At 39.3% G+C, this 26,812-nt stretch overlaps 1 protein-coding gene and 1 long non-coding RNA gene across 51 annotated transcripts in view; one reads left to right on the top strand and one right to left on the bottom strand.

Annotated features, from left to right (window-relative positions):
* TCF4 (transcription factor 4) overlaps window positions 1-26,812 on the top strand; it is a 427,155-nt gene that overhangs the window by 369,892 nt on the left and 30,451 nt on the right. For 37 of the 50 annotated variants that reach the window (XR_015732063.1, XR_015732060.1, XR_015732056.1 and 34 more), the window contains 4 exons: window positions 2,245-2,312; window positions 5,185-5,263; window positions 8,034-8,110; window positions 11,856-12,059. Coding sequence is in view for 39 of the 50 variants with exons in the window: in XM_087885574.1 (XP_087741700.1) it covers window positions 2,245-2,312; window positions 5,185-5,263; window positions 8,034-8,110; window positions 11,856-12,059 (428 nt within the window). In the remaining 11 variants the exon portion in view is untranslated. The remainder of the gene's footprint in view (window positions 1-2,244; window positions 2,313-5,184; window positions 5,264-8,033; window positions 8,111-11,855; window positions 12,060-26,812) is intronic. The other 13 variants (XR_015732055.1, XM_087885575.1, XM_087885569.1 and 10 more) reach the window with 1 other exon arrangement.
* On the bottom strand, window positions 20,612-23,614 carry LOC148115037 (uncharacterized). Its single transcript, XR_015732065.1, has 2 exons — window positions 23,523-23,614; window positions 20,612-20,797 (listed from the first exon to the last, which is right to left on the bottom strand). It is a non-coding gene; the product is annotated as an uncharacterized LOC148115037 (long non-coding RNA).

Below are 26,812 nucleotides of genomic sequence, written 5' to 3'. Positions count from 1 at the left end.
GAAGCACGTATAGGACAATTTTTATGTAACCTTGGCATATACAAAAGATTTCATACAATTATAAAAAGGGCATCCACAAACAAATCCATTAATGCAGATGATTATTTAGACATTATGCCAGAAACATGGGGATTATAATTATTGTAATATCACCTTTATAATTTCACCCTTATGAAAATAGTTGCATTTAACATTCTGGTATAGGGGTGGGGTGGTTTTTTTGGTACGTTTAAAAGGATGGGATTAATTATTAGCTCCCTCATGCTATGGGTTTGATGATGTTATTTGAGTTGGACAGAACACAAGGCTTGAGATCTCACCATTAGTTCATAAAGGTAAAGTCTTTGAGTTGAGCTCTGTTTCTGATGAGTTCATAGACAAATGCACACAGTTTTCTTGACCCCCACACCATTGGCATTATGTGTGGATCACAATGGGATCACTCAAATGATGTTTGAATTATCTTATGCAAAGCCATCTGCTAGCTTTGCATGTTACATGAAGCAGTGTAGTTGAATGTAGTCTGGAATCACAGGAGAAAGGGGCTTTTTCCCAGAGGGCAAAGAGGCAAAGGACTTAGAATGTCTGAATGGTGGACAGGAAGAGAACAAGGTCAGACACTCCCAAGCAGTTCACAGAATATACTTATGGCAGATAATTGCTTTAGTTTGGCAAGATTATGTTTGTAGGCCAGCAACAATAAAGGAAATACCGTATTTTTCAGAGTATAAGACACACTTTAGTTTTTGGGGAGGAAAATAAGAAAAAAAAATTCTGCGTCTGCCTACCAGCATCCATCAGTATTCATCTGGCTAGCATCCTTAGCAAACAGCCTGGTCAGTTTCAGCACATTAGCCTGTTTCAGCACGAGCAGCTGATTGGCGGGTAGATCTCTCGGAATACCCCCAGTCAGCTGTTCCTAGAGGTGAACTTTAGTAACAGGTTCAGTGGTTGTGAGCGAACTCACTAGCTACGCTCACACGCGTCTCATTGAGGCAGATACGCAGCTTCAAAAATGCAGCTAATCATCACAGGGCACTCCAGTGAGTACAGCAGGCGAAGCGTACTTTCTGGGTTGCCATTTTGGCCTCTGCGCCTTGCTTTTTCACCCTCCAAAAGCTCTGTTTGAGAGGACGTGCGGAGGCCGGCAGGTGGGCAGGGCTACATTCAGTGTATAAGACACACCCAAATTTTCACCCTCTTTGTGGGGGGGAAGGGAAAGTGTGTCTTATACTCTGAACAATACGGTACTCAGAAGTAACTCCATGTGTTGTTCTTGGTTCTGAAAAGTGGGCTGTGAAATTTATTTATTTCCTTATTCGATAATATCTTGTGTTTTGTACTGGAGCTCAAGGCAGCACCCCCTCCCCCCTCATATTTTTCCTCACAATATCAATTCTATAAAGTCAGATATTCCCAATGAGAGATTATTTCAGATTTTCAGAATGACTTATTTGGAATAATTTTGATCCAAGTTTTAAGCAGGCAATGGAGATGGCTTTGAAGAAGGGGTTCAAAAACTGTTGTGCAAACCTCTGCTTAGCCCAGATAGGCAGGAGGGGGTGAGGGGGAAAACTCAAGATCATCGTGTTTGGTTTCTCCTTTAGTATAAGAGGAGATCAAGTAAATCTCAATTGGGATTTCAATATTCTGTTGTTGTACCTTCTAATGATAATAATTCTAATAATTCTTGTGGCCTTTGCTTCCTGATGTTATCTGCCTCAAAGGACTGACAATAAGACATCTGGCTTCCTCAGCATGATTAAATATAGGATAGAGGCAATGAGTAAGTCTTTACTTTGAGGTGGACACAATATAGAATTGTGCTGATTTCAGTCTCCCATCTCTATACGTTTGAAGGCAGTTGAATAAGGGCGTCTGTTCTTTAGCCAAAAGAGAATGGCAAAATAAAACAGATTTTAGGGTGCTTTGCAGTTCTCTTTTTGTAAAATGCTAGGTTAATACTGTACAAAGACCCACTGCTCTGTATCTCACTCACCACAGAAAGAAGACTAGATTGAAATAGCTTGCAACAAAAACATTTTGAACATGAAATATGAGAGGTATGTTTGAGATGTAAGAAATCCACCATAATTAATAATAGTAATGCTAATTACAATTTGTATAACTCACCTTTAAAATGCAGCTGAATTATGGAAATGGGCGCAGTGTATGGAAAACAGATTTATTTTCTTGTCTTCATGTATTTTTTTGTTTTCTTTTGTTTTTGGGTTTGTTTTTCAGCAAACAGAGGAAGCGGAGCAGCCGGAAGTTCACAGACAGGCGATGCTCTGGGGAAAGCACTTGCATCTGTAAGAAAGGATTTGCTTTGGATGATTTGAGTACATGAACTTGGGTTGGAATCAATAACCAAATATGCACAAATCTATCGTGGCCAGTTAAAATAATTTAGAATAAAAACATGTTAAGATTCAATACATAGCTCTGGAAAATCTAGATAATTCGAGATAAATTCTTAATTGCAGGCTGTGCTTTATAGTTTTCCATTCACTTGGAAATCATAAGAAGCAACGTGATTTAGTAGCCAAGCCCATCCTATAGTGGTTTCCTTGTCTCATTTGAAGCCTAAACCATATTTAAATCAATTTTACTTACAGGTGGTCCTCACCAGGGGTGAAATGCTCCCGGTTCGGACCAGATTGCCCGATCCGGTAGCAATGGCGGCAGGTAGTTCGGAGAACCGGTAGCAAAAATCCCTGCCCCCCCCCCCCTCCCCATGCCCAGCTGAGCCACGCGATCATCAGAGGCTTTTTTTTTTTTACCTTTAAAAGCATTTTTTCTACAACCTCTTCAGCCGAAAAAATGCTTTTAAAAGTAAAAAAAAAAAAGCTTTTGATGATCACACGGCTCAGCTGGGATCATTTTAAAGGCTTTTAAAAGCATTTTTTTCTCCAACCTCTTAAGGTTGTAGAAAAAATGCTTTTAAAAGGAAAAAAAAAAGTTGGCCACACCCACCCACTCTCATTACCCCACCACCCACAGAACCGGTAGTAACAAATTTTACATTTCACCACTGGTCCTCGTGTTACGACTGTAATGCCCATCGTGGTCATAACAGTCGTAAAGTGGGTCATTTAGCAAACTCTTCCATCATAAAGTGAACCCATTGTTTACTTTGGCATGTTTTTGTGAAAAAACAATGCTGGTTTTCTGCAAAGCCACTGTGAAACAGGCCACAAGACACTGCAAACAGGCATAAATGCAGACAGGTTGCTCAGCACCCAAAGTGCAGTCACACAATTGGGGGAGCAGGTACCATCAGAACTTCAGATCCAGGTCATAAGTCCTCTTTTTCGGATCAGTTGTAACATCAAAGGGTTGCTAAGGGACTAGTCATAAATCATGGACTACCTGTACGTATTTTCATCCAAAGAATGCTGGGAGTTTATATCATGTAAGGATGTTAAACTTTCTGATTCAGATGCATATTTTACATCATAGAAACAGGTTGTAAAGTTCTTTGGGACAAAGCCACGACCATATTTAATCTGGATAGATAGAATAATTTGAATAGCTCCATCAAATATGAATTGCTGTACATTTATGTTAGAGACTGGATGGGCAGTATTCAAAAGTTATCCCTATCTCAATGCCAAATTGCTTCAACTGTGTCTTTCAAAACTCCCGTTAGTAAAGGGGAGTAAATCTCACTGAGGTGGGATAGGATTTTGAATTTTGAATTTCCCTTTTTAGCCTTAAAAGCCTTTGGGCAGCTCCCTAGTTTGAGGAACCTGCTTTTTTATGCATAGTTCCTTGGAGATAATAATCCACCCATGTGGGTAAGGGACCAAGCTTATGAATCTTTTCCACAGAATTACCACTTCCTGGTGGGATGGTGAATCTGTAATCAGAAACTGTATCATCATTCTCAGTTCACATCTTTCAATAATTTGGATGATATACTATCTGCTTAGGCGCTATACATGGGAAAGCAGGCTCCCAGAAGTCAGGGTAAAAAGATCAAAGGGCCTCTCAATCTGTTTTGCTGCAGTGATTGATATTTAAAAGCCAGCCTTGACTTCCAATTGCCACCCATTCTATTTATTTCCCATCTCCGATTTAGGTAAGGATCCATTAAGTATACCGTGTTTCCCCAAAAATAAGACCCTGTCTTATATTTTTTTTAACCTTGAAATAAGTGCTTGGCCTTATTGCCATGCGCTCAAAAGCCGAATTGGGCTTATTATCGGGGGATGTCTTGTTTTGGGGAAAACAGGGTATATACAGTGCATTTCTACAAATTAAAACTTACGTTGACTTTTAAATGAACTCTCACTGTAATGTATTTTCTGGGCAGAGTGGGGTTCCAGTGAGTTCTCATGAGAATTTATGTTTTCCGTGTCCAGCTAACATATATTACAAAGACAAAAATTAGCACAACTCCCAAATAATGGATACAGTACAAAATCTACTTTAACTGGTGCCTGGAGGCATTGGTTAACTGAGAGATGATCAAGGGGTTAATTAATTTAATTGCCTTTGCAGAACCCTAAGGAAAAGTTCACGAGCCCAGCTTAAATAGTGGCCAATATGAATTCCCAGCATGGTCTGCTTTGATAATTTGACAAGATAAGAGTCTAATGATGTTTATGATTTCTAATCAGGTCCCAAATGATCACAGAAGTTTTATCTATTCAGGGTATTAAGTAGATAAACCCTTGAGAATCTTAACTAAGAATTCTAATATACTTACTCAGCCATGTATATGCAGTTGTACAAACCAGTCAGGATTATTTTTTCCATCTTCTATTTTGTAGAGTTTGCTCTAATAAGTATTTTTTACTATTTTATATTTCAATATTTTCTTCTCCAAAACTTTTATTCCTATAATAATTTAAGATGTTTAGCTTAAATTGAAGTAATATTCTGTTTTCCCCCCTCCATTTATATATACAGTATGCATATTTTAGAACTGTAGAATCTACTATGATAATTAAATCTAAGAGATTTAAAAAAAAAAACCTCCCACAAGTTGCCCTTCATCACAACTACCGGTATCTTATTTCTTCATAATGTTTTTTGTCTTAGTGGTTTCATATTCTTCATAGCATCCTTTTCATCTTATGAGTCATAAGTATAAGTTTATTTATAATGAATAGTGCCAATCCTCTGTCTGTATCCATTCCAAGTGACTTTAGATTAATTCTGTATCATCTTTTAAAGATTTACTCTCCAGATCATACCAACAACAGCTTTTCATCAAATCCTTCAACTCCTGTTGGTTCACCCCCTTCTCTCTCAGGTATAGTGGTTAAAATTATATTTTACCAAGTAGTTAATTTATGAAATAGCAAGAAAATCTTTAAAATAATGGTTTTAAGCTTGATCAGAAAGTTCAGTTGTCTAAGAAACCATTTCAGACTGCCAACTTTCAACATTTCGGAGCTTAATACCGGTAGTAAAATAAAAGTATTGCATGAAGATCTCTAGGAAAGTCTTAGAAAGTCTTATGTCCTACTGTACAATTGTGTAAACTGGTTCCAGGGAGCAGGCTAATATGTTCAGGTATGCTTTATAACTCAAGGCTGAGCTTGCATAGTAAACAACCCTGATGCTTGAACACTCAAATTGGTTTCTGAACATCCCATCTGTAGACCATTTATTTTGTTTTCTGAATCCACACATTAATGGCATGGACATTACACAGTAGTTTAATCAACACATGCAGAAAGAAGAATTTAAGAATTATTGCAAATGCAACAATATGCAATTATTGCAACAACAATAGGCAACTATTATTATTACTTCCCCCAAAGGTTTAAGGAAATAGAATATAAAATACATTGGGTTGGACCTAACATTAGTCAATACATTTATCAGTTTGTCATGACACAGAAATTTTAATCTGAATATATATATAAATCTGAATCTATTACTTCTTCCAAGCTCTTCCTTTTGAGGAAATATGAATTGCTAAAAGGAAAGTGAGACTATTTCTAATACATGGTCTCTTCTTCCATTATTAAGTTCTTCCTATATCATCATCCAACCTGTTCCAAGGGTGATCTCATGGCAAAAACAAAGCATTCCTACATGGTACTGGAGAATAAATGCCAAGGTTAAAGAGGTTGAATATTTAATTCATGAGTAAACAAGACTTTAGGGATTTAGCAGGCAGCCATAACATCGTGTACACTACATTTTCCAATCTAGCAAGCTCACAGCCTTACTTCCTGCAGTTCAGACAGGCAGGAAGAGGGGCGTTACTATCAGTTTTTATCTTATCAGCAAAAAGAATACCAATTGAAGTTCAAGACAGAAAAGTCTGTCTTGTGTCTGGAAAGCATTTCAATTTCATGCAGCAAAGTTTATATGGCTGAGGGAATGATTGTGTGCATATGCTAACGTGTATGTGTGTGTGTGTGTGTGTGTGTGTGTGTGTGTGTGTGTGTGTGTGTGTATGCATCATAAATAAATAGAGAAGAAAAGAAAAATATCCTAAGGCTATCTAAGTTAAACAGTTATTCCATAGGACATATTTAATGTCAACAATGTAATATCTTGACAGCAGAGATTGAGATGAACTGTTCTGTCCGTTTCCAAAATGATGCTATTTTTGTTATTATCCCAGAGTGATAAACCTTCATCTAAGAACTAAAAGGACCTCTGGATGGTTAATCACTTAATTTCGATTTGAAAGTTAATATTTTGCTTTCGTGTATCTTAATCTTGCTCAAGCAGGAATTATGATGTGTTGGAACAACAGGGTGTGGCTATTGATTGGCTAGGAATGTTGGGAATTGTAGTCAACTACAGGACCCCAAGTTAAAGAAGATTGATATATGTCCCAGTGATTCTTCTTGATGAAAAAAAGACCATAAATGGGCTAGGAAAAAGTCTTCTGTCTTCATAGTTATTCAGTATTAGCAGGGGTGGGCTGCTCGGGGTTTGCAGGGGTTCGGGAGAACCTCTAGCTAAGATTCTGTGCAGGTCGGAGAACCCCCAAATCCCACTCCTGGCTGGCCCCACCCACCCCACCCCTTCCAGGAGTCCCCATGCAGCCTGTTTTGGATGCAGGTAAGTGCAGGGCACGCACGGAGCCTCAGGGAAGGCGGAAAATGGGCCTACCAGAAGTTCGGGCCCATTTCCAGCCTCCAGAGGGCCTCCGAAACCTGGGAGGCTGTTTTCGCCCTCCCGGAGGCTTGAGAAAAGTCTCCAGAGCCCGGGGAGGACAAAAATGCCCCCCCTCACTGTAGTGCAGGAGGCCAATTAGGCCACGCCCACCATGGCCACATTCACCCAGCAACCGGGCAGATAATTCTTTGCTAAAATTTTTGAAGCCCATCCCTGAGTATTAGTGAATTATTTTACCATACACAGAAATATCTTTTCCAATATCTAAATGATTATACTTCATGAACACATTCTGTAAGAAGAGAGTTTTCAAAACTCTACCTGATCCTAAAAAGCTAATATATTATACTATTGACACTTGTATTTTATTCTTTTTTTAAAAAGTAATAAATATGATGTTAGTTCATAGTTCATAAAAGTCTTAAATAAAACAGAAGAGGAAACAACCTCTATCAATTACAAGAATTTAGAGTTTACATTTTTAGAACCCTTGTAGGCAAAATGCTTCAGCTAATACATTCAATGCAAACATTTAAGCAAAAACTGCACTGCATGCAGACCAATAGACCAGCCAACAAACCTGCCATAGATTTTTCTCTGATAATAATAAATGAAAATTATTGAGAATGCCTTCTGCTATGGTTATGCTAGCAGCATCTTGCTACAATTCTTTTATATTTATTTTTTAAAAAATAGGAATTTCCACTTGCTTTCTGCAAAATAGATGAAATCTTATATGCTGGCATGCAATTTGGAGACATGATGTGGCTTCTGGGTGGGGCTGCATAATAAATATTTGTTTTCAAAGTTCTGCACAAGAGATGTGGTTTAATATGACTGCTGGGAAATCTTATGTACATATCTACGGTATTATTCAGTGTCTTTGAAAAGACATTTTGTTTGCATAGTTCCAATTGTAACTCCCATTTTACTATTAGCAGGAACAGCTGTTTGGTCTAGAAATGGAGGGCAAGCATCATCATCTCCCAATTATGAAGGTCCCTTACATTCTTTGGTATGTTTTTCGATGGGGAATTACTACCTGTTAATATCTTATTGCTGTCTACTTCTCTTTCTTATCCATTTTTCTAACAGAGCACAACACTAATTAGTGCACTCTTTTCCTGATCCTTTCAAATAGGAGATCCACCCATAAAGCACAACAGATTTCTATATACACTTTTTCATAAGCTAATCAGCAATACTAAATATCTATGGAGATTCTCAGTCACAGTTGACCTGGATAACTGAGAATCTCCGTAGACATTTAGCTAATCAACAATGATTATGTAGTAAAATGCCACGCATGGAAATAGGGCATATGCTGCCTAATATGAACTCTGTAAGGTTGGAATCCATATATGTAGAAGAAAAACAAGAAGAAGATAAAACTTTAAGTTTGCTTAAAAAGCAAAATCAAGGAGTAGCCTAATCAGGGAATATAAATATAGTATTTTTTTTGGGGGGGGGGGGAGTGGGGGACTACTTTCTTAGATTGCCTTGCTTAGCCAGGAAGATGATCAAGCCTTAACTGTATATGGAAAAAAAAGATAACATAATAAGCTATTCCTAATATTTATTTCATGAACGCGATAGCTCAATGGCTAAGACGCTGAATTTGTTGATCAAAAGGTCAGCAGTTAAACTGTTCAAATCTCTAGTGCCGCGTAACGGGGTAAGCTCCTGTTACTTGTCCCAGCTTCTGCCAACCTAGCAGAAAGCACGTTAAAAAAAATGCAACTAGAAATATAGGGACCACCTTTAGTGGGAAGGTAAGAGCGTTCCATGTGCCTTTAGCATTTAGTCATGCCGGCCACATGACCACGGAGACATCTTCGGGCAAAGCTGGCTCTTCAGCTTTGAAACGGAGTTGAGCACCGCCCCGTAGAGTTGGGAACGACTAGCACATATGTGCGAGGGGAACCTTTACCTAATATTTATTTCATCAGTTTCAATCTGTTACGTATATGAATAATGTGCATGCCCTGTAACATTCTCAATATCTTTTATAACCATAGAGGAGATAATGTACTGCTGTTATGGAGAGCATCTTAGCCAGGGGTGAAATGTAAAATTTCCTACTACCGGTTCTGTGGGCGTGGCTTGGTGGAGGGGTGTAATGTGACTGGGTGGGTGTGGCCAACTTTTTTTTTTATTTTAACTTTTCAAAGCATTTTTTCTGCAAATGCAAAAAAATGCTTTGAAAAGCCTCTGCTGATCAGGAACACATCTGGGATCATCAGAGCCTTTTCAAAGCATTTTTTAAACCACCTCTTCCGCTGAATAGGTTGCAGAAAAAAATGCTTTAAAAGTCTCTCTGATGATCCCAGCTGAGTTGCCTGATCATTTTAAAAAATGCTTTGAAAAGTCTCTCTGACGATCAGGCAACTCAACTGGGATGTCAGAGAGACTTTTAAGGCATTTTTTTCTGCAACCTCTTCCGGGGAAGAGGTGGTTTTAAAAAATGCTTTGAAAGGGCTCTGACGATCCCAGCTGTGTTGCCTGATCGTCAGAGAGACTTTTCAAAGCATTTTTTTAACCACCTCTTCCCCGGAAGAGGTTGCAGAAAAAATGCTTTGAAAAGCCTCTGAGATCCCAGCTGAGCCATGCAATCATCAGAGGCTTTTTTTTTTTTTACTTTTAAAAGCATTTTTTCGGTGGAAGAAGTTGTAGAAAAAATGCTTTTAAAAGTAAAAAAAAAAAAAAAGCCTCTGATGATCATGTGGCTCAGCTGGGCATGATGGGGATGGGGGATGCAGGGATTTTTGCTACCAGTTCTCCGAACCAACCGCCGCCATCGCTACTGGATCGGGCGATCCGGTCCGAACCAGGAGCATTTCACCCCTGATCTTAGCCTATATCAGTTCATCGAACTATATCAGTCTATGTAAACTATATTCTGCTACCAAGTGATATTTCCAAAACATCAGTATAACAGCCAATACCAATGGTAATATTTCTGGCAAGAGATAACCTTGTATTGGTGTTTTTCAGCCATGTATGCCCATCAAAAGTGCCAAGACTGCCTGTTAGAGCCTGTGGGCTTAATTAAAAATTCAAGTTCAGTTCGAATGTTGGGTTCCAGAATGAAGTCATGGCAAGAAGAGAGAACACCTATTTCCCTAGGTTAATGATAGTAGCTTGTTATTGGCCTCTTCCCCATAAGTCTTGTAGTACAATTATAAACATTCAAAACTGGCCAAAATGAAATGAATAATGCCTTCAATGTAAACCTACTATACAAAGAGTCACTCAGCTAGTGTCGTGACAAAAGATGCCTTAGATTTGACTTCCTCAAAGAATACGTTTCCACAAATGCCCCCAATGCCATGTGAGAAAATATTTTTGAAGCGAAAGTTAGAAGCTTCAGTTGTACAATGGTCCTAATATAGAAGCCACATTCAAAATAAGAAAGGAACATCACCATTTCCATTAAGTGAAAATTAAGTAGTGTTTTTTCCACTGAGCATTGCGTAATATATTAAATAAGTATGTTGACACCAGTCTTTTTTCCCATGTGGTTTCAGTAAGAATGATGTAGCCACTTCAGAAACATTCTTGAGAATTGTATAATGAAGAATTTTGGCAGAATATAACCAGACACATTGCTTTACCTTATATCATCTTAAGTCTCGCCCTTAAAAAAAAAAATGCCCGCCATAATTCTTTGCACTTTAAATAATCAGAAAATTATTGGTGATTTCAAGGGACTGTTTCTTAAAAAACCCTATGAGGGTTTGTTTGTATCGTAGACAAGGTTAGATAACCAGTGTTTCTTAACCTTAGGAACTTTAAGATGGGTGGACTTCAATTCACAGAATTCCCCAGCCAGCAATGTACTCATTTAACTTATTTAAATTGCTCTGATGTTCTGAAACCTGTTTAGATGTCTGTGCTGTAAATGAACAAAATACTGTATTTTTTCCTTACTCTTGTATTGGAATATATGTCCGAATGCAGGCTATTTTTGATCATAGAATTCCACATATCAATTTTCACAGCTCCAGTTAAAACCGTGAGAAGTAAATAAGCCGTGGATAAGAAGTTAGCATACAGAAATAATTTAATAGGTCATGGCAATTTGATATTTCTGACGCAAAATATTTCAGGATCCCAGGGCAACAAATGTCTTGTAAATGTTATGTTCATGAGGAGTCAGTGAACCTGTTTTGCCCATGAAAATGAAAACAGAATTTTTTTAATATGTTTTATTGATACATTTTTCTTTTATAAACATAAAAAATTCCATGTCTATTTGAACAGTGTGTTGTCTGGGCACCATTAATTTTAAATAAGTATAACAACAATAACCATAATCATACTAGTAATCTTAATACACGTCAATATTTTTAAAATGTTAAATATTATTTAATATTAAAACTGTATTAAAATAATAATACAGTTAGTTTATCCATCTTACAAAATTTTCAATACACATTTTTCTTATCTTTTTTGATTCTGGAAAACAGAATCTTCATAGAATCTTAGCAGGCTAGTTTTGGGGTGTCAGTTGTTTCATTTACAGTGTTTTGGTGAGCAAAGGAAAAAAATATATAAGTAAAATACTCTTAATAAATCTGTTTCTGAAGCAGATTCAGAAACAGCCCAGCTACAAGCAGTCGTGTTCGGCTTCCACTGCCTGACACATAACAGTAGCAGTGAAAAAAAAATATGTGATTCACCATTTATGTGATTTCTGCCCAAAAATAAGGCAATCTATTTCTGATGCTTTCTTATTTTTTTTTTCCATAAACTATCAGCAAAGCCGAATTGAAGACCGCTTGGAAAGACTGGATGATGCTATTCATGTTCTCCGGAACCACGCAGTGGGACCTTCAACTGCCATGCCTGGTAGTCATAGTGACCTCCATAGCTTAATAGGCCCTTCTCATAATGGAGCTATGGGAGGCCTTGGATCAGGATACGGGACAGGCCTTCTTTCAGCCAATAGACATTCACTAATGGTAAGCCATAAAGATTCAACGCTACGGATTTCTTTTTTAAAAAAATAATAATAATAATGTTAAATAATGCATAATTGGGATGTTTAAGCTTTTTTTTTTTTTAAACTAAGCTTTTAATTCCAGTACAATTTAGTGTTGCAGAAATGAAAGGCAGTGTAGTACTCCATGACAAAGCAAGCTACCTTTATTATTTCTATTGCATAAGCAATCATTACTGTTCTGCAGTGTATGTTAAAATGCATCTCTTGGCTTCTCTTGTATTGGTGATGGGTTTTTTGTTTCGTTTTTAGTTATAGAATTTATCATGCTTAGAATACGTTCAGCCCATGCTTTTAAAGAATCTGCTTAGCAAGAAGCTGCTAATCTGTTGCATTAGGTCTTCCTAAAATCTATCTCTGAAATATTTTTAGCTGAAATATATTTGGCTTCTTTCTATGTCTGGCGCAAATACGAGATGGGGAAAAATGAAAAAGAATATCCTTAGGTATGTTTCTAGAATTAACCTATCAGCTGAAGTCTGCAAACGGTGGGGAAAGTATGGCATTGGATAGGAGCTTAGTCCCCATCCATGCAAGAAGAGAAGAGGGAAAAGCAGGTATCGGCCTTCCCAGGCAGCCTAGGCCAGTGGTCTGCACTCAAAGAGCTATTTGGACCCGTTTCCCACAGAAACGAAAACACAGGGAACCACAAAACTTGGGTGGGTGTGGCCAACTCGACATCACTCACTTCCACCAGTCACATGACCCCCCCCCCAGCCATGCCTACCCAGCCAGTCATTAGGGCAGAGAACTGGTTGTTAAAAAACACCAGGAACCACAAAACCCCTTTGACATCTCTCACCCTCCCACCCTCTCTCCCCCTCTCTCTCTGTATCTCTCTATGTCTCTCTCTCTCTCCCCCTCTTCTCAGGCCAGGCGTGACTAGGAGTGGAGGGCGAGGGGTGGGGCCAGCCAGTGGTGGGATCACCCAACAGGGCGCCACAGCAGAGGACCCAAAGAGCCGCATGCGGCTCCAGAGCCACAGGTTGCTGACACCCAGCCTAGACCATAAAATCAGTTAAGTCTCATCTATTATAAGGTTGCATTTACAGAACCTTGTAAGTCTGAAAGTACAAATCTCCCACCGTCACTTTTACAGACTGAGGAAAATAGGGAGGTTTCTTTCTGAGTTTTTTTTCACTGCCCTTTATGCAACCTCAGGATAGGCCTTCTTTTATCTGATCGTTCCCGAGACAGCATCTCTTTCTCCTTCTTCTCAAGATCATTCCACACATCATTCTAATATGTTATCAGCTAGGACAGTGATGGTGAAGCTTTTAGGCCTGAGTGCCCAAATTGCGCACGTGCATGTCCAAACTGAGAGGTGTGCATGCATGCACGAACATGTGTGCATGCACACGTGCAAGCGGAAACGTGCACAAATGTGCAGTAGAGACCCAAAGACCAGCTGACCGGCGGGAGGCAGGGCATCCCAACACCAGCAGCACGACAAGAGGTAAAATCTTTTTCTTTCGTGAGCTGTTTCATGGTTTGCAGGGAAACAGAAGCTCACGAAAGAAACACCATGGAGATCTGATTGGGGCGACGGCACACGTGCCAGCAGAGAGAGCTTTGGGTCAGTGGTGGGTTCCTCCCAATTCGATCCGGTTCGGCCGAGCCGGTAGCAGTGACGATATGACGTCACCGAACCGGTTCTCCCCCCACCCGCCCTCCCACCCCCCCACTCCCCCCACATTATTCTTACCTTTTATTTGGTCCCACCCCCAATCTATTGCTGCCTCCTGAGTCCCAGCTGATGACTAGAGGGAAAAAAACTGTTTAAACTTGCCGCGGGGCTTCAAAGGGCTGTCCTACAGCTGATCAGTGTTAAAAGCAAACAAATGAGTCGGGTCGAAAGTGCGAGGACTGGTCCTAAGTGCGAGGACCTTCCAGAAATGACTCTGACCAGCTAGCCACGCCCACCTAGTCACATGACCACCAAGCCACACCCACAAAATAAGCCACGCCCACAGAACCGGTAGTAAAAAAATTTAGAATCCACCCCTGCTTTGGGTGCCATCTTTGGCATGCATGTCATAGGTTCGCCTAGGGTCTTGAGAGGAAGACTTCCTATCTTATTGACTGCAAAAGTAATATAGAGATTACAGTATTGGATTAGAATTCTGAAATTCAGATTCAAGTCTATACCCAGCCATGGAAGCTCAGTGGGCTCAGCGCTCTTTCTTGGCCTAATCTACCTCAAGGGCAATTGTGGGGGGGGGATATCTGCACTTTGGAAACATGAATCTCAACCGCACATATATCCTTGTGAACCGGTTAACATTGGTTCTCTTTGCACCAAACTGGAACAGGTTTTGTTCCTACGTGTTAAACTAATGTCTGAATTAGAGATGTTCTAGTGTGCAGGACTAAGGCATTGTTCTTCCTTACCACTGCTTTTCATTCATGATTTGTTCTTCTTTGTCAAGCAATTTCACTGATCACATTGCCATGTATCCAAATTATGCCTGAACATTTAAACCTGCCTCAGTTATATAGGAGCTGCTCAGAGAAAGCTTTGGTTTGGGATAATATCTAAACATCCAATCTATCAGTCCAGAGCAGAATGTTTAAGAAATCTAAAATCTCTCTTATCCTTTCTTGCAACCTTCACTTAATCTCCTAAAGCCATCTTAATTTCTTTTTTAGAATAATTGGATTGAAACGGTGGGTTACAAAACTGGCATGTGCATCAATTGTTTGTGTTGGAATAGCAAGTTATATAATGTTGGTTATTTATTTCACCTTTTCACTTTTTGAACTAGCATGCTATATTTGAATTCAGCTAACATGTATTCTTGCAAACAGCGTTATGAGTAAGACAGGATAGATAATCTTAAAAATAGGTAATTCGATATAATCTGTGTATCTGTAGTACACGTATAAATCAGCTTCCCCTTCAACATTGCTTCTTAGAGTTTCGGTTATGGAAATAACCTGCCTAATTTATTTGGATGATAAATACCTGGCAAATTTTAGATGAAAACTTATTCTGATAATTTTAATTTGATTGAGAAATTCCATGGTATACATGTTTTTATATGTCTAAAGAAAGTGAAATAATAACAAAATTATCCTAGTGATCAAGATTTCTGACATAATCTTCATACAATCTCTTTAGAGTGGGATGACATTATTATTGTTGTTGTTACTAATTATTGAGCATCTGAGGATAAAAGATTTTGGCTTATTTAAAAACAATCCCAAACAGTTTAGTGCTAGTAACCTAATTACTAGAACTAGGTTAAAACTAAGACTTTTAATCACAGTGTAAGATAATAAGGAAGGATATATTAATGTCCACATTTTGTTTAAGTAACCTCTATTTGGAAGCTTATTGAAATAAAGGAAAAAGTACTTTGTGCAATAAAATAAATACCCAAAATAAGACATCCCCTGATAATAAGCCCAATCGGGCTTTTGAGTGCATGTCAATAAGGCCAAGCACTTACTTCAGGGTTCAAAAAAATATAAGACAGGGTCTTATTTTTGGGGAAACATGGTATGTTGGGATTTTTTGTTTTTTTGTTTGTTTGTTTTGGTGGTCTGTTGGTCATGCTGAATAGGAATTCTGGAAAGTTAAAGTTCTAACACATTTAGAAACAAGAAATGAGGGGAGGTTTCTGTATGGATGTCTCTCTAATGCTTTTCTCAACAAAATGCTGAATATAATCAATTAGTTAATTTATTCATGATACCAATATGAAACCAACAATTAGAAATCTATAAAAAAAAACTATCATGTGTTTGAATGGTCATTCTCAACAACGCAAATAAGTTTGCTATGAATATCTGCTGGGGCAATTTGGTGTAGTTACAGGATATATTTTTTTTTCTATCTATGCCCCCCACCCCCAAATGTCACTGACCCTGATTGTGGTTGGTTGAAAAAAGTGACTTCTGACCGTTTGTCACATTTACAATTCTTGCAGTATCCCCATGGTCTTGTGATCAAAATTTGGATGCTTGGCAAATGTCATGTACTGTACTTTTCAGAGTATAAGACACACTTTCCCCCCTAAAAGAGGGTGGAAATGTTGTTGCATCTTATACATCAAATACAGCCATTTTTGGCCCCCCAAAACCCCGTCCTGCACGTCCCATTTTTGCCAAAAACAGGCCCTTTTTTTACAAAATCTGGGTCTGCAGAGTGTTTGGGAGGCCTGCAGAGTGCTCCTGGGGGCTGGGGAGGGCAAAAATGCAACACAGGGGGAGTTTGGAAGGCCAAAAATGGGCCTGTTTTTTTGCAAAACCGGGGCTTGCAAAGGGTTTGGGAGGCCTGCAGAGAGCTCCTGGGGGTTGAGGAGGGCAAAAGCGCGATGCATGGGGGGTTGGGGAGGGCAAAAACGCGATGCATGGGGGGTTGGGGAGGCCAAAATTGGGCCCGTTTTTCACAAAAACAAACGCGCAGAGGGTTTGAAAGGCCTGCAGAGTGCTCCTGGGGGCCGGGGAGGGCAAAAACCTCTTCGAAACCTTGGTGTGTTTTATATTCCGGTGTGTTTTGTAGTGCGAAAAATATGATATTTACGACAGTTGCAATGTCCCAGGGTCATGTGATCATCTTCTGTGACCTTCTGACAAGCTAAGTCAATGGGGAAGTGAGATTCACTTAACAACTGTCTTAACAAAGGCAGTAATTCACTTAACAACTGTGGTCAGGTTGTAAAAATGGGGCAGAACCCACTTAACAATTGTCTTGCTTAGCGACGGAAATTTTGGGCTCAAATGTGGTTGTACATCGAGGACTAGCTATATAACCTATTGACTCCCAAAATTGCTGCAAGAACCACATACACAAGACGTTCCTAAAGACTAACAGGCACAAAGTCTAACATCACCTTCGGAACGGAGAGGTATGATGTTCGAGAGGGTGGGAGCCACTATAGAAAAGTCAGCTAATCTGGATCCTTTTCAGATGGAACTCATTTGCAGATGGATCCAGAATATATCTCTTCTGCTGGCCCTGATGAGATGTAGATTTAGTGCAAAGATCAAAATAGAATTGACAAGTTTCATCACATCCAACTGAAAGGATCTTATCTATGCAAAGTTCAACTGGACAAGCTGTAAAAATAATTACCGGGTGTTTATAAGTTGGAACGGTAGAAACAAAAACTGTTTCATTTGATAGAAGAAAAACAAAAAACGGCAGGTAACAAGTTCTATAGCAAGGGTGTCAAACTGGCGGCCCGCGGGTCGAATGCGTCACATGGAGGCCACACCCACCCCAGCTCTGCAAATGGGAAAAATGTCGCAAAACATCACGTGACGCAGCAAGTTTGACACCCGTGGCCTATAGGATCATTAAGTGCTCTAGTAAGGAAAGAATAATCTACGAAGTGAAACCATAGAATCCTTAAAAAAAAAAAAAAAAAACAACCAGGATGAATTATATTGATATGCTTCATAATGGCACCTGTCTGAAATTGTATTTAATCGCTCACAATCATTACAGGTTTCTAGAATATATGTTTTCAATCTAAATTTGCCCACTTTTAGTCCATTTTAGCTGTTTTTATATATTAAAGATTCTGTCTTGCTGATCATTCCAATCAATTATCTGATTCAGCGGGAATCCTCTGGATAGCTTGTTGGATTCATTTCCCTTTTTTTTGTTTTTCTGAGATAAATAACAAATCTCTTATAAGCAGCATCGTAGAAAACTACAGCTCGTGAGAGAATATAAAACATGTAATAGAGCAGTTTGCATTCTTATTGTTATCTAAATGTCTCTTTAGTCACAGACAGTTTGCACCTGTTCAATTTCACTGGATATGTAGGCTGGGGAATTCTGAACAAGTATTATCAAAAATAGGAAAGAATGCTGAAGACCCTGCAAAAGGCACCCATTTGATGAATCGCTGTCACCAGAAATTGATATCCTGATATATAGCAATGGAATATTCTCTATGCGTTTAGTTAGCTAAGGTAGGGGTTCCTGACACCCGCCCCCCGGGCCACAGAAGTGGTGGGCGAGCACTCGTGCACATCCCCACTTGCATGAGCAGTCACACAAAACAATCTTCTCTCCCCACCCACCCACTGCCGGAAGGTTGGACAACTCTGAGATAAGGGGAAAGCTGGAAACATCAAGAAACTATACTTGGAAACAACTGGATGAGTAAATATTGCACTTAACCTTCTGTACTTGTTATTCCAACGTAGGCTTAATTTTCATGGTCCAAAGGTTCCACTTATTGTCCAGCTTTAATAGTTCCAAGTCAGGTTTGGTGATGTATTCAGTCTCCTAAATCATATTAGGATGAAAAACATGAAATTTGGAGGTACTTGTTAATTACATAGCTTTGTTATTAATAACGAGAAGAAAGGACCATTTCCATAAAATGAATTCTGCAGAGATCACCTCTGAAAATTAACCCCTCCCCCAGCAATGCATTATTAAAAGATAAAAGTGGACTATTGATGCTTCTAGTTCATCATTGGGAACAACACTGCTTCTAGTTCATCATTGGGAAAGATAACCATTTTATCTCCCATCCACCCACCCACCCACACCAAGAATCAAACCATGAATTGAATCATCTATTGTAGGGGTATCAAACTCAAGGCCCGCGGGCCAGATCTGACCTGTGGGGTGCTTAGATCTGGCCTACCCTGGAAACAGTGAAGGACCAGCCTGCGGTGCCTCTGCCAGCAAAAATGGAGCTCGTGAGGGCCATGTGTGGCCTGCCCGGGCTCCGTTTTCGGCCACGACAGCCTCCTGCAACTCTCTGCCAGCAAAAATGGAACTCAAGGAGGCCACGCCCCTGCCCCCCCCAGCTCCATTTTCGCTGGCAGAGGGTTGCAGGATGCCATTGTGGCCGAAAACCTTGATGAGTGATGTGGAGCTGGCCATGCTCATTCTGGCTACGCCCTCCCCCCCCAGGTCAAACACAACCCTGATGCAGCCCTCAATGAAATTGAGTTTGACACCCCTGATCTATTGGATACAGACTCTGTTCCATTGTAGAATGGGTTGAGTGTTCTCCAGTGTTCAGATTGTAATGTACGCTACCTTCGCTGTCATCTATCAATAGATGTATTCAGGGTTCTTGGATATATAGAACTGGAAGCAATGGGGAAATTCTGCCACATATACCATATCACATTCAAATAACACTGCCTTTAATGTAGAAATCTGGCTCTATTAAAAGCCAGATCTGTGACTTGCAACTATTCCTGTATATCTGCTCTCAATCAAGAGAGAAAAGGAGGGTTCCCCCCCTCCTTTCTCCCTCCCTCCCTTTGGTATTCTTTTTTTTTCTTTCTTTGCTTTGCTTTGCTTTGCATATGTTAAACTGATGCAACATGCACCCAGGGCATCACTTCAGAGAGAGTTGTTCCATAAATATATACTTCCCTCTTATGTACTTATATGCCAGATGTAGCTGAAGAAAGATTGGAGGCAGGGAAGGGAACCCTAGAAAAGTCTGCTGTGCATATATAGCATTCATGGGAATATCTGACCAAGGAGTTTGACTTCCTCCAAAAACAGAACCGTTATTTGGAGCTTTGGTTTGCTTTGATTGTTGAATGTTGATTACACCACAAATAAAGCACGAAGCTCTATTCCTGTTGAGGATCTCTCCTGCTGTCATAAAATTCATAAAGTAAGAAAGGAGCCAGGGCCAGATTTAGATGAAAAGAGGCCCTAGGCTATTCCACTTATGAGGCCCTTTCACCTATAGTGAAAGTGTAATTTTAATTTTGCTAACAATTTGAATGTCGGCCCCTCTTGATCTTGAGGCCCCTCTTGATCTTGAGGCCCTAGGCTGAAGCCTAGTTAGCCTATAGGAAAATCTGGCCCTGAAAGGAGCATAAAACAAATGAACCCCTAACATGGAAACATCAGGTCCAAAAAGAGATGTTGGAAATTCTTTCTCCCCCCCCCAACCCTCCCCCCCCCCAAAAAAAAAAACCAAAACCAAACCGTCACCAAAACTACTTTCTCCTAACAGAGGAGGAAAAAAACCAGGTTCTTGGTCATTCACCAGCGGTGTTCTTCCCTGTCTGAAACTATAACTTGTGAGAAAGCATCAGGGCTGCTGCTATTTTTTTTTTTTTATGGAAAACTGGTCTGAATTTTTGAAATAAAAACACGAGAACAAAGGAAATAGTTTTTGAGTAGAGTCAGTCTTAAGTTAGCCTTTGACCATTTGATACATTCCATGCTGAAAAGGAAGTTGAATGGGGGGGGGGGGAAATCAAGCAGGACACTGGTAATGTTTTCCACATTTGAATTTTAATACATGAAACAGGCAATAAAATGTTGGCCAGCTGCAATAAATAAAGTAGCAGTGGGAGGTATGGACCGGAAGCTTGTTCCGAATGGCCTGGCGGAGTTTCTTTGCCCACTGTACACCTTCTTCCTTTGTCAGCTGTGGACCTCTTGGTTAGGGGAGGAGAAATATATCAAAAGTACCTTGATTATTATTATTTTTTTTTTGCCTAGATTATAAATTTACAGAAAGATTTTTTTTTTTTTTGTCAAATAACCAACACAATCCCAACAAAGCCAATTTGCTGTACTTTATTATTGAGTAACAACGACAACAACAATAGGAAAAAAAATATATTAAAGCGGGGGTGTCAAACTCGTGTCGTCACGGGAGCGTCACATGATTTTTTTTTTCCCCTCCGCTAAATCCAGTGCGGCCAGCACATGATGCATCTGGCCTGCGGGCCAGGAGTTTGACAGCCCTGCATTAAAGAGAATAAAAATAATGATGCCTCTGACTTAACCTCCCAAAATTGTACCCAGTGAGAATAGAAAGCAAACATTTGTAAAGGTCTCCCCACCCCCCACCCACCCACCCCCCCTTTTTTTTTTTTTTTGTCTATCACACCCAACCCCACTCTCTTAACATATCTTCTCTTTCGAATTAGAAACCTTGAATGGCCAAAAGGAACCTTTCACATCAGTGAGTCCGTTTCTCTGCTTGGTACACTTTTCCACAATCAATCCCCTGATAGATAGCCATACATTCATTTGCAGGTATATTGTCCCCTTTCCTGCACCTTTAATATTTCTTGCCATTAGGAAATTCCTTCACATCTACTTTATTTTCATTTAATCCGTTAGTCTTTGTCCCAATTTCACTTTTAGAAAAAGATAAGACCTACCCCACTTGCACATGGCAATGTTTTTAGACTTTTAGAGACCTTTGTCATGTTTCCCTCAATTTTCTTTTTTTCCAAACTAAATGTATTCAACTCCCTTCGGTGTTTCTCCTAGGATTCAGGACCTTCTCTCTTCCTGATTGATCAGTCCTCATAAGCCTCATCCGAACAATGAAGGTGATTTTTGTTTTAAAAATTTTTTAAAAAGCTTTTTTCAAAATGCCCCTATCTCACCACAACACCATAACCCTTAATTTCAGAGTTCTGGAGAACTGGTAGAGGAAATTTTGAGTAGTTCGGAGAACGGGTAATTACCACCTCTGACTGGCCCCACCCCCATCTATTGTCTGCCTCCCGAGTCCCAGCTGATCAGGAGGAAATGGGGATTTTGCAGTAACCTTCCCCTGGAGTGGGGAGGGAATGGAGATTTTACAGTATTCTTCCCTTGCCACACCCATCAGGCCATGCCACGCCCACCAAGCCACACCCACAGAACTGGCAGTAAAAAAATATGAACCCCACCACGGCTTAATTCACAATATTTGGTAGCTACCCAAAAGAAACCTATGGAGAGCATTTTTTTTTTCTGGGTACAGAGTCAGGAAGGAAGTAATTCGTTGGAATGTTTTTCTCTGCTTGTGCAGTCCTGGGTTTCCTATTTAATTTTCAATAATTGTATTCCCAACTTTAACCCAATTCTGGGTATTATAACATTTTTAACCTCCCTCTTCTGTTTTTCTGTCTAATTGCATAAAATCTACTCTTTATACAAGCTGTTTGGGAAAGCAGGGTTATTTATTTATTTGCCATTTATCAAATGGTAAAAATACATTTTCTATATTGTCAGTTACATTTTGCTAATACCTTATTCAAGTGAAAGGAAGTCTCTTTGTTTGTTTTTTCTCCAAAAGATAATTTCCATGTCATCTTTCTTTCTTTCTTTTTTCTTTTCCATTTCTTTAGGCAGGGAGGCAGATGAGTAAGTGGATGGGAGGAAGTTACTTCCCTTTTATCTTAATACAGTAAGAATAAATGATAGGACTGCCGTTCTAAGCCAAGCGTTCTTTAACCTCTGTAATAGAATCATTTCTGGGATTTCGGTGAGAGTATTAAATTATGGCTTATTCTTGTTCACAGCCTTTAACTCATATTTACTTGCACTATCATTCAAAAGATTGCGGGATTAATTACTAGCCACAGGCTCATTCCTGTAACCGTCCTTGTTCCAATGAAAAGCTTCTCTGAAAGAAAGCAGCTAACTAGTTCCCAGAAACATTTAGTTTATAGCTGGTGAGCTTCCAGGACTGTGCCTTTAATCTTTTTTCCCCGCACCAAACATAAAATGGAATAGGGTAATTCTGATAGCTTTTCCCCTCTTATTCAGAAACTATCTCTGAATAGCCAGGACTATAAATGACCTACTAGCTCTCCTGTTACCTGAGTCGGTATACTAGCTGCCAATCTCTACTCACTAATTGTGTTGCCATCCAGTTACTTAGTGACTCTGATGTGTGCCGTGCATGCAACCCATTGTGCATGCTTTTGGCCATAGAGGTCAACAGGGGTGAGCTGCTGGGGGTTCGCAGGGGTTCGGGAGAACCGCTAGCTAAGATTCTGTGCAGTTCGGAGAACCCCCAAATTCCATTCCTGGCTGGCCCTACCCACCCCACCCCTCCCAGGAGTCCCCACATGGCCCGTTTTGGATGCAGGTAAGTGCAGGGTATGTGCAGAGACTCAGGGAGGGTGAAAACGGGCCTACTATTTCGGGCCTCTAGAGAGCCTCCGGAGCCTGGGGAGGCCGTTTTTGCCCTCCCAGAGGCTCAAGGAAAGCCCAGGGAGGGCAAAAATGTCCCCCCACACACACCATGATGCAGGAGGTTGACTAGGCCACGTCCACCATGGCCACACCCACCCAGCAACAGGGCAGAGAACCCCTTGCTAAAATTTTTGAAGCCCACCCCTGGAGGTCAAGATGCCTGGTTAACTACTGTCCTTGAAATAACGACTTTAGAAAGTTCATTCGAATTGTCACCTACAGAACCTAACCATGAAACAGATCACTGAAAACAATTAAATCACAATATTGGCAGGAAAACTCAAAACTCCATTATTTAAGATCGCATCGCATGTCTTCCGTTGCAGCCTTCTTCAGGGTTTGTTGAAGAAGTTTGTTTGGTATGACCAACTTCAGCAACCCCAGCTTGATCAGAGATGATGGGGGGAAAGCAAGGTGGAGCAAGTGACCCCAGGTGCTTTGTAATGTTTTTGCACAAATGGTATAAGTTGCATATTATACATCGCTCACCTGATAATATGACTGACGCGAACTGCATAATGATGTACATGATACCATCGTGGCTTCTACTGAAAAGTATGCCTGGAGAAAGCTATTCTGAGAACATTCTGTGTCTGGATAAATGAAAATATTTTTTATCTGATTAAAAAAACCCAATGGCAATACACTATATAGTAACATACTGAAACATCTTCTCAAAAGGGCGAATATTTTGGCTGCTGTCTACCTAACTCAGAAGTTGAGGGTGCACCAAGTATAATTTTTGAAGAAGATTCTAATAATTTGACATTTATAGGGGGCAAATAGCATTTCAGAGCACTGAAGACTATAACAGCCTCCCTTCAAAGCCCTTCCAGAGTGTCAAATTGCAATTTTGAGTATGACAGAAAACGAAATTTAGGGAATACATCAGGAGTCGTTTTAGTAGAGTTCTCAGATCTAAATTGTCCCCTCATTTGCAACCTCCCCCACCCCAAAACTGGATCCAGAGCAATGAAAAATGATTCATAAAACTTTATGGAGATGGTAAAATCAGCAAAAGTCATTCCTTATTTCATTTTAGGAGCCATTCTAGGATGCTGTGAATAGAATTTATCAGAGTGGATTTTATTTAAATCAAGACGATTTAAATCACGATTTAAATCACTAGTAGAAAGGCTTGATTTAAATCAACTCAATTTAAATAATAATTTTTAAAGAGCAACTGTCATCTCTGTCCTGCAGCGATTCCTCCTCTGACCCACTGTTGACTCACCGACAGTCCCATTCACTTTAATGGGATGGCTGGTGATGCGGCAGTGACACAACAAGGTGAGGGACACGGCAGGCAGCAGATGAGTGGATGCCCGCTAACAGGCACTGCCATGATGGATCTGAAATGACAGTTGCTCTTTAATATTATATTTATAAGCTGCTTAGAAGGTTTCACTTTCATTTTTACTGCTTGCCCTTCCTCCTCACACTTAGAGCCTGGTGGTGCAGATGCATTTCTCTTCAAACAATCATACAGTTTGTAGTGTACATAGATTTGTAAAACAATAGGATAAAGGAATATTCCTGAACTTTGTTTTATGATTTATCTCATGGTTACTGTGAAATTGTGTGAATGCATCAATGCAGTGCATATTATCTCAGTTTGCAAAGCTTGGATTCATTGAATGAATTTACCAAAAATGTAAATATTGCAGAATATACAGCCTCATGCTACATAACTAAGCTCCATTTCATGCTGAATAAACTAAATTATTAATGTATCCTAAATAGAAAAATATCTTTGGATAGTTTTTTTACTCCAAAAGCATTTTATTAAAATAAATTTGATAAAAATAAAAAAAAATCCAATTTAAATAAAAAAAATCCAATTTAATTTTTTAAAAATCTTATTTTTTATTATTATTATTTTTTTTAAATCGATTTTTATCCACACTGGAATTTATTCTGTTTGTGGAACAACATTCTTAAATCTAACCTGCTTTTAAGTTAGTATTTAAGCTGCTGTTAATGTTCCTGGTTCTTCAGCATGATAACGTATAGGAAAACCACATGATTGTAGACATGTTTTATTTAAACATCAACATTAGATTAATTTATAATTCACCCTTAGGAAAGATCATATAGTAGCAGTTGGGAGGCAGGTTGGCACTTGTATCCAAATTAAAGAAGAAAACAATTTAAAATTATTTTAAAGGCTGTATCTTCACCAAATTAATATAAGAATCTCCTCACATATCCTATTTAAAATTATCATAACAATATAAGTAGTTATTGTAATCATGCTGCTTTTTTATTTTAAAAAAAAGCTTCTTTCACAAAAGGCAAAGCATCTTACTACAATGAGCATCTTAAAAGCAACTGCAGCAAATCATTTTATATGTTTAAGGATTAACTAATTTAGTTAGTATTACTAATTCTGTGTAATTATATCATACACTTAAGATCTTTTTTTTTAAGGCTTGTGTTGTTAATTGGGGAAAAGGGGGAATCCAATCATTATTTTTAAAGACACTTAAAATCCTCATACAATGATTTCATTCATTTCCAACGACCTAATTAGGCGCATTGTTAAAATACTAGTATTCCATTTCCAAGTTTCCATTATAGCCCCTGATCTGTGTTTTTCTATATACAGATGGATTATTTGTTGTCCAGCTGGGTGTGTGAAAGTTATTGGAGAATAGTTGCCTGTGAGTTAACATTTCTCCAGCACTGTCCCGATGCCTGTTTCCCCTGTAGAATAGATGAGAAACAGCTGGCTTTTGTTTAAAAAGCCAGGGATTTTTTTTTGTAAAATGCCTGAATCTCAAGGTATAGAGGTGAAGTCACCATTCAACAGGTGCTCAAAAAAAACAATGTGGGGTGGGGGGGAGAAAGGAAGAGAAATGAGCTGAGATGCGAGGATAATCTGACCAGCTACATAATTTCATGGTTTATTTTTACTCAGTGGTTTTTATCAATCGGTCGTAACTCGTAGCCGAATGCTAATATCCTTAACCTTCTTGCTTTTTCAGATCTTGAACTTCTCCTGATTCCACCAGTGTATATAAAATGAATAATTTCCCTGTAGGCAGAATGTTGCTGTCCTTATTGTACTGACAGCAGAAAAAACTTATCTTTCCTCTGATAGATTCCCTCAATTTTTTTTTCCAACACAACAGTTGTTGCAACCTGTGGGTTACCCAAAGCGTGCCAGAATACCCCTATTAATGTGTTCTCGGAGCACAGGAAATGAACGGTAACAGTAGGCTGAGGAAGCACCTTCCATAAAATTGCATCCCGAAAGACAAAGCTCTCCTCCGATGTATTAAAACATTACAAAAACTGTCTATAAACAGCAGAGGAAATGCATCTCCTTCCTCCCCCTCCCCCCCGGTGGGTTATTATTAACATCTGTTTGTCCAGTAGGGACTCCAGTTTAGCGTTGTTATTTTTTGTTTCGTTTTTTTGCATTTCTAGAAGAAAATTGGTTTGAGAAGTTGGCTCTTGCCATTGAGTTGATCTGCAGTGCCAAATAAAACATCCTTTTTACTTGGAGCTGATGGGTCTGCGTTGAGCAATAATAATAATCATCGTAGTAGTAGTAATAATAATAATAATAATAATAATAATAATAATAATAATAATAGATTGCCCGAGGCCACCCACCCACCCCTGTCTTAAAAACAAAACAGAAAGACCGTGGAGAAATATATGGAGCAGTGCCATGCTGTGTTCTCTTAACAGCATGCACAAATATAAGAATCACAAGAATCGCTTCCCATCCACTCACCCCCTCCACTCACCCCACCCCCATTTATAGTTGG

The sequence above is a fragment of the Pantherophis guttatus genome, chromosome 2, assembly GCF_059756535.1.
Source record: "Pantherophis guttatus breed Tessera chromosome 2, ASM5975653v1, whole genome shotgun sequence".
Classification (NCBI taxonomy): Eukaryota; Metazoa; Chordata; class Lepidosauria; order Squamata; family Colubridae; genus Pantherophis; species Pantherophis guttatus.
This window is presented reverse-complemented; position numbering and strand designations above follow the sequence as displayed.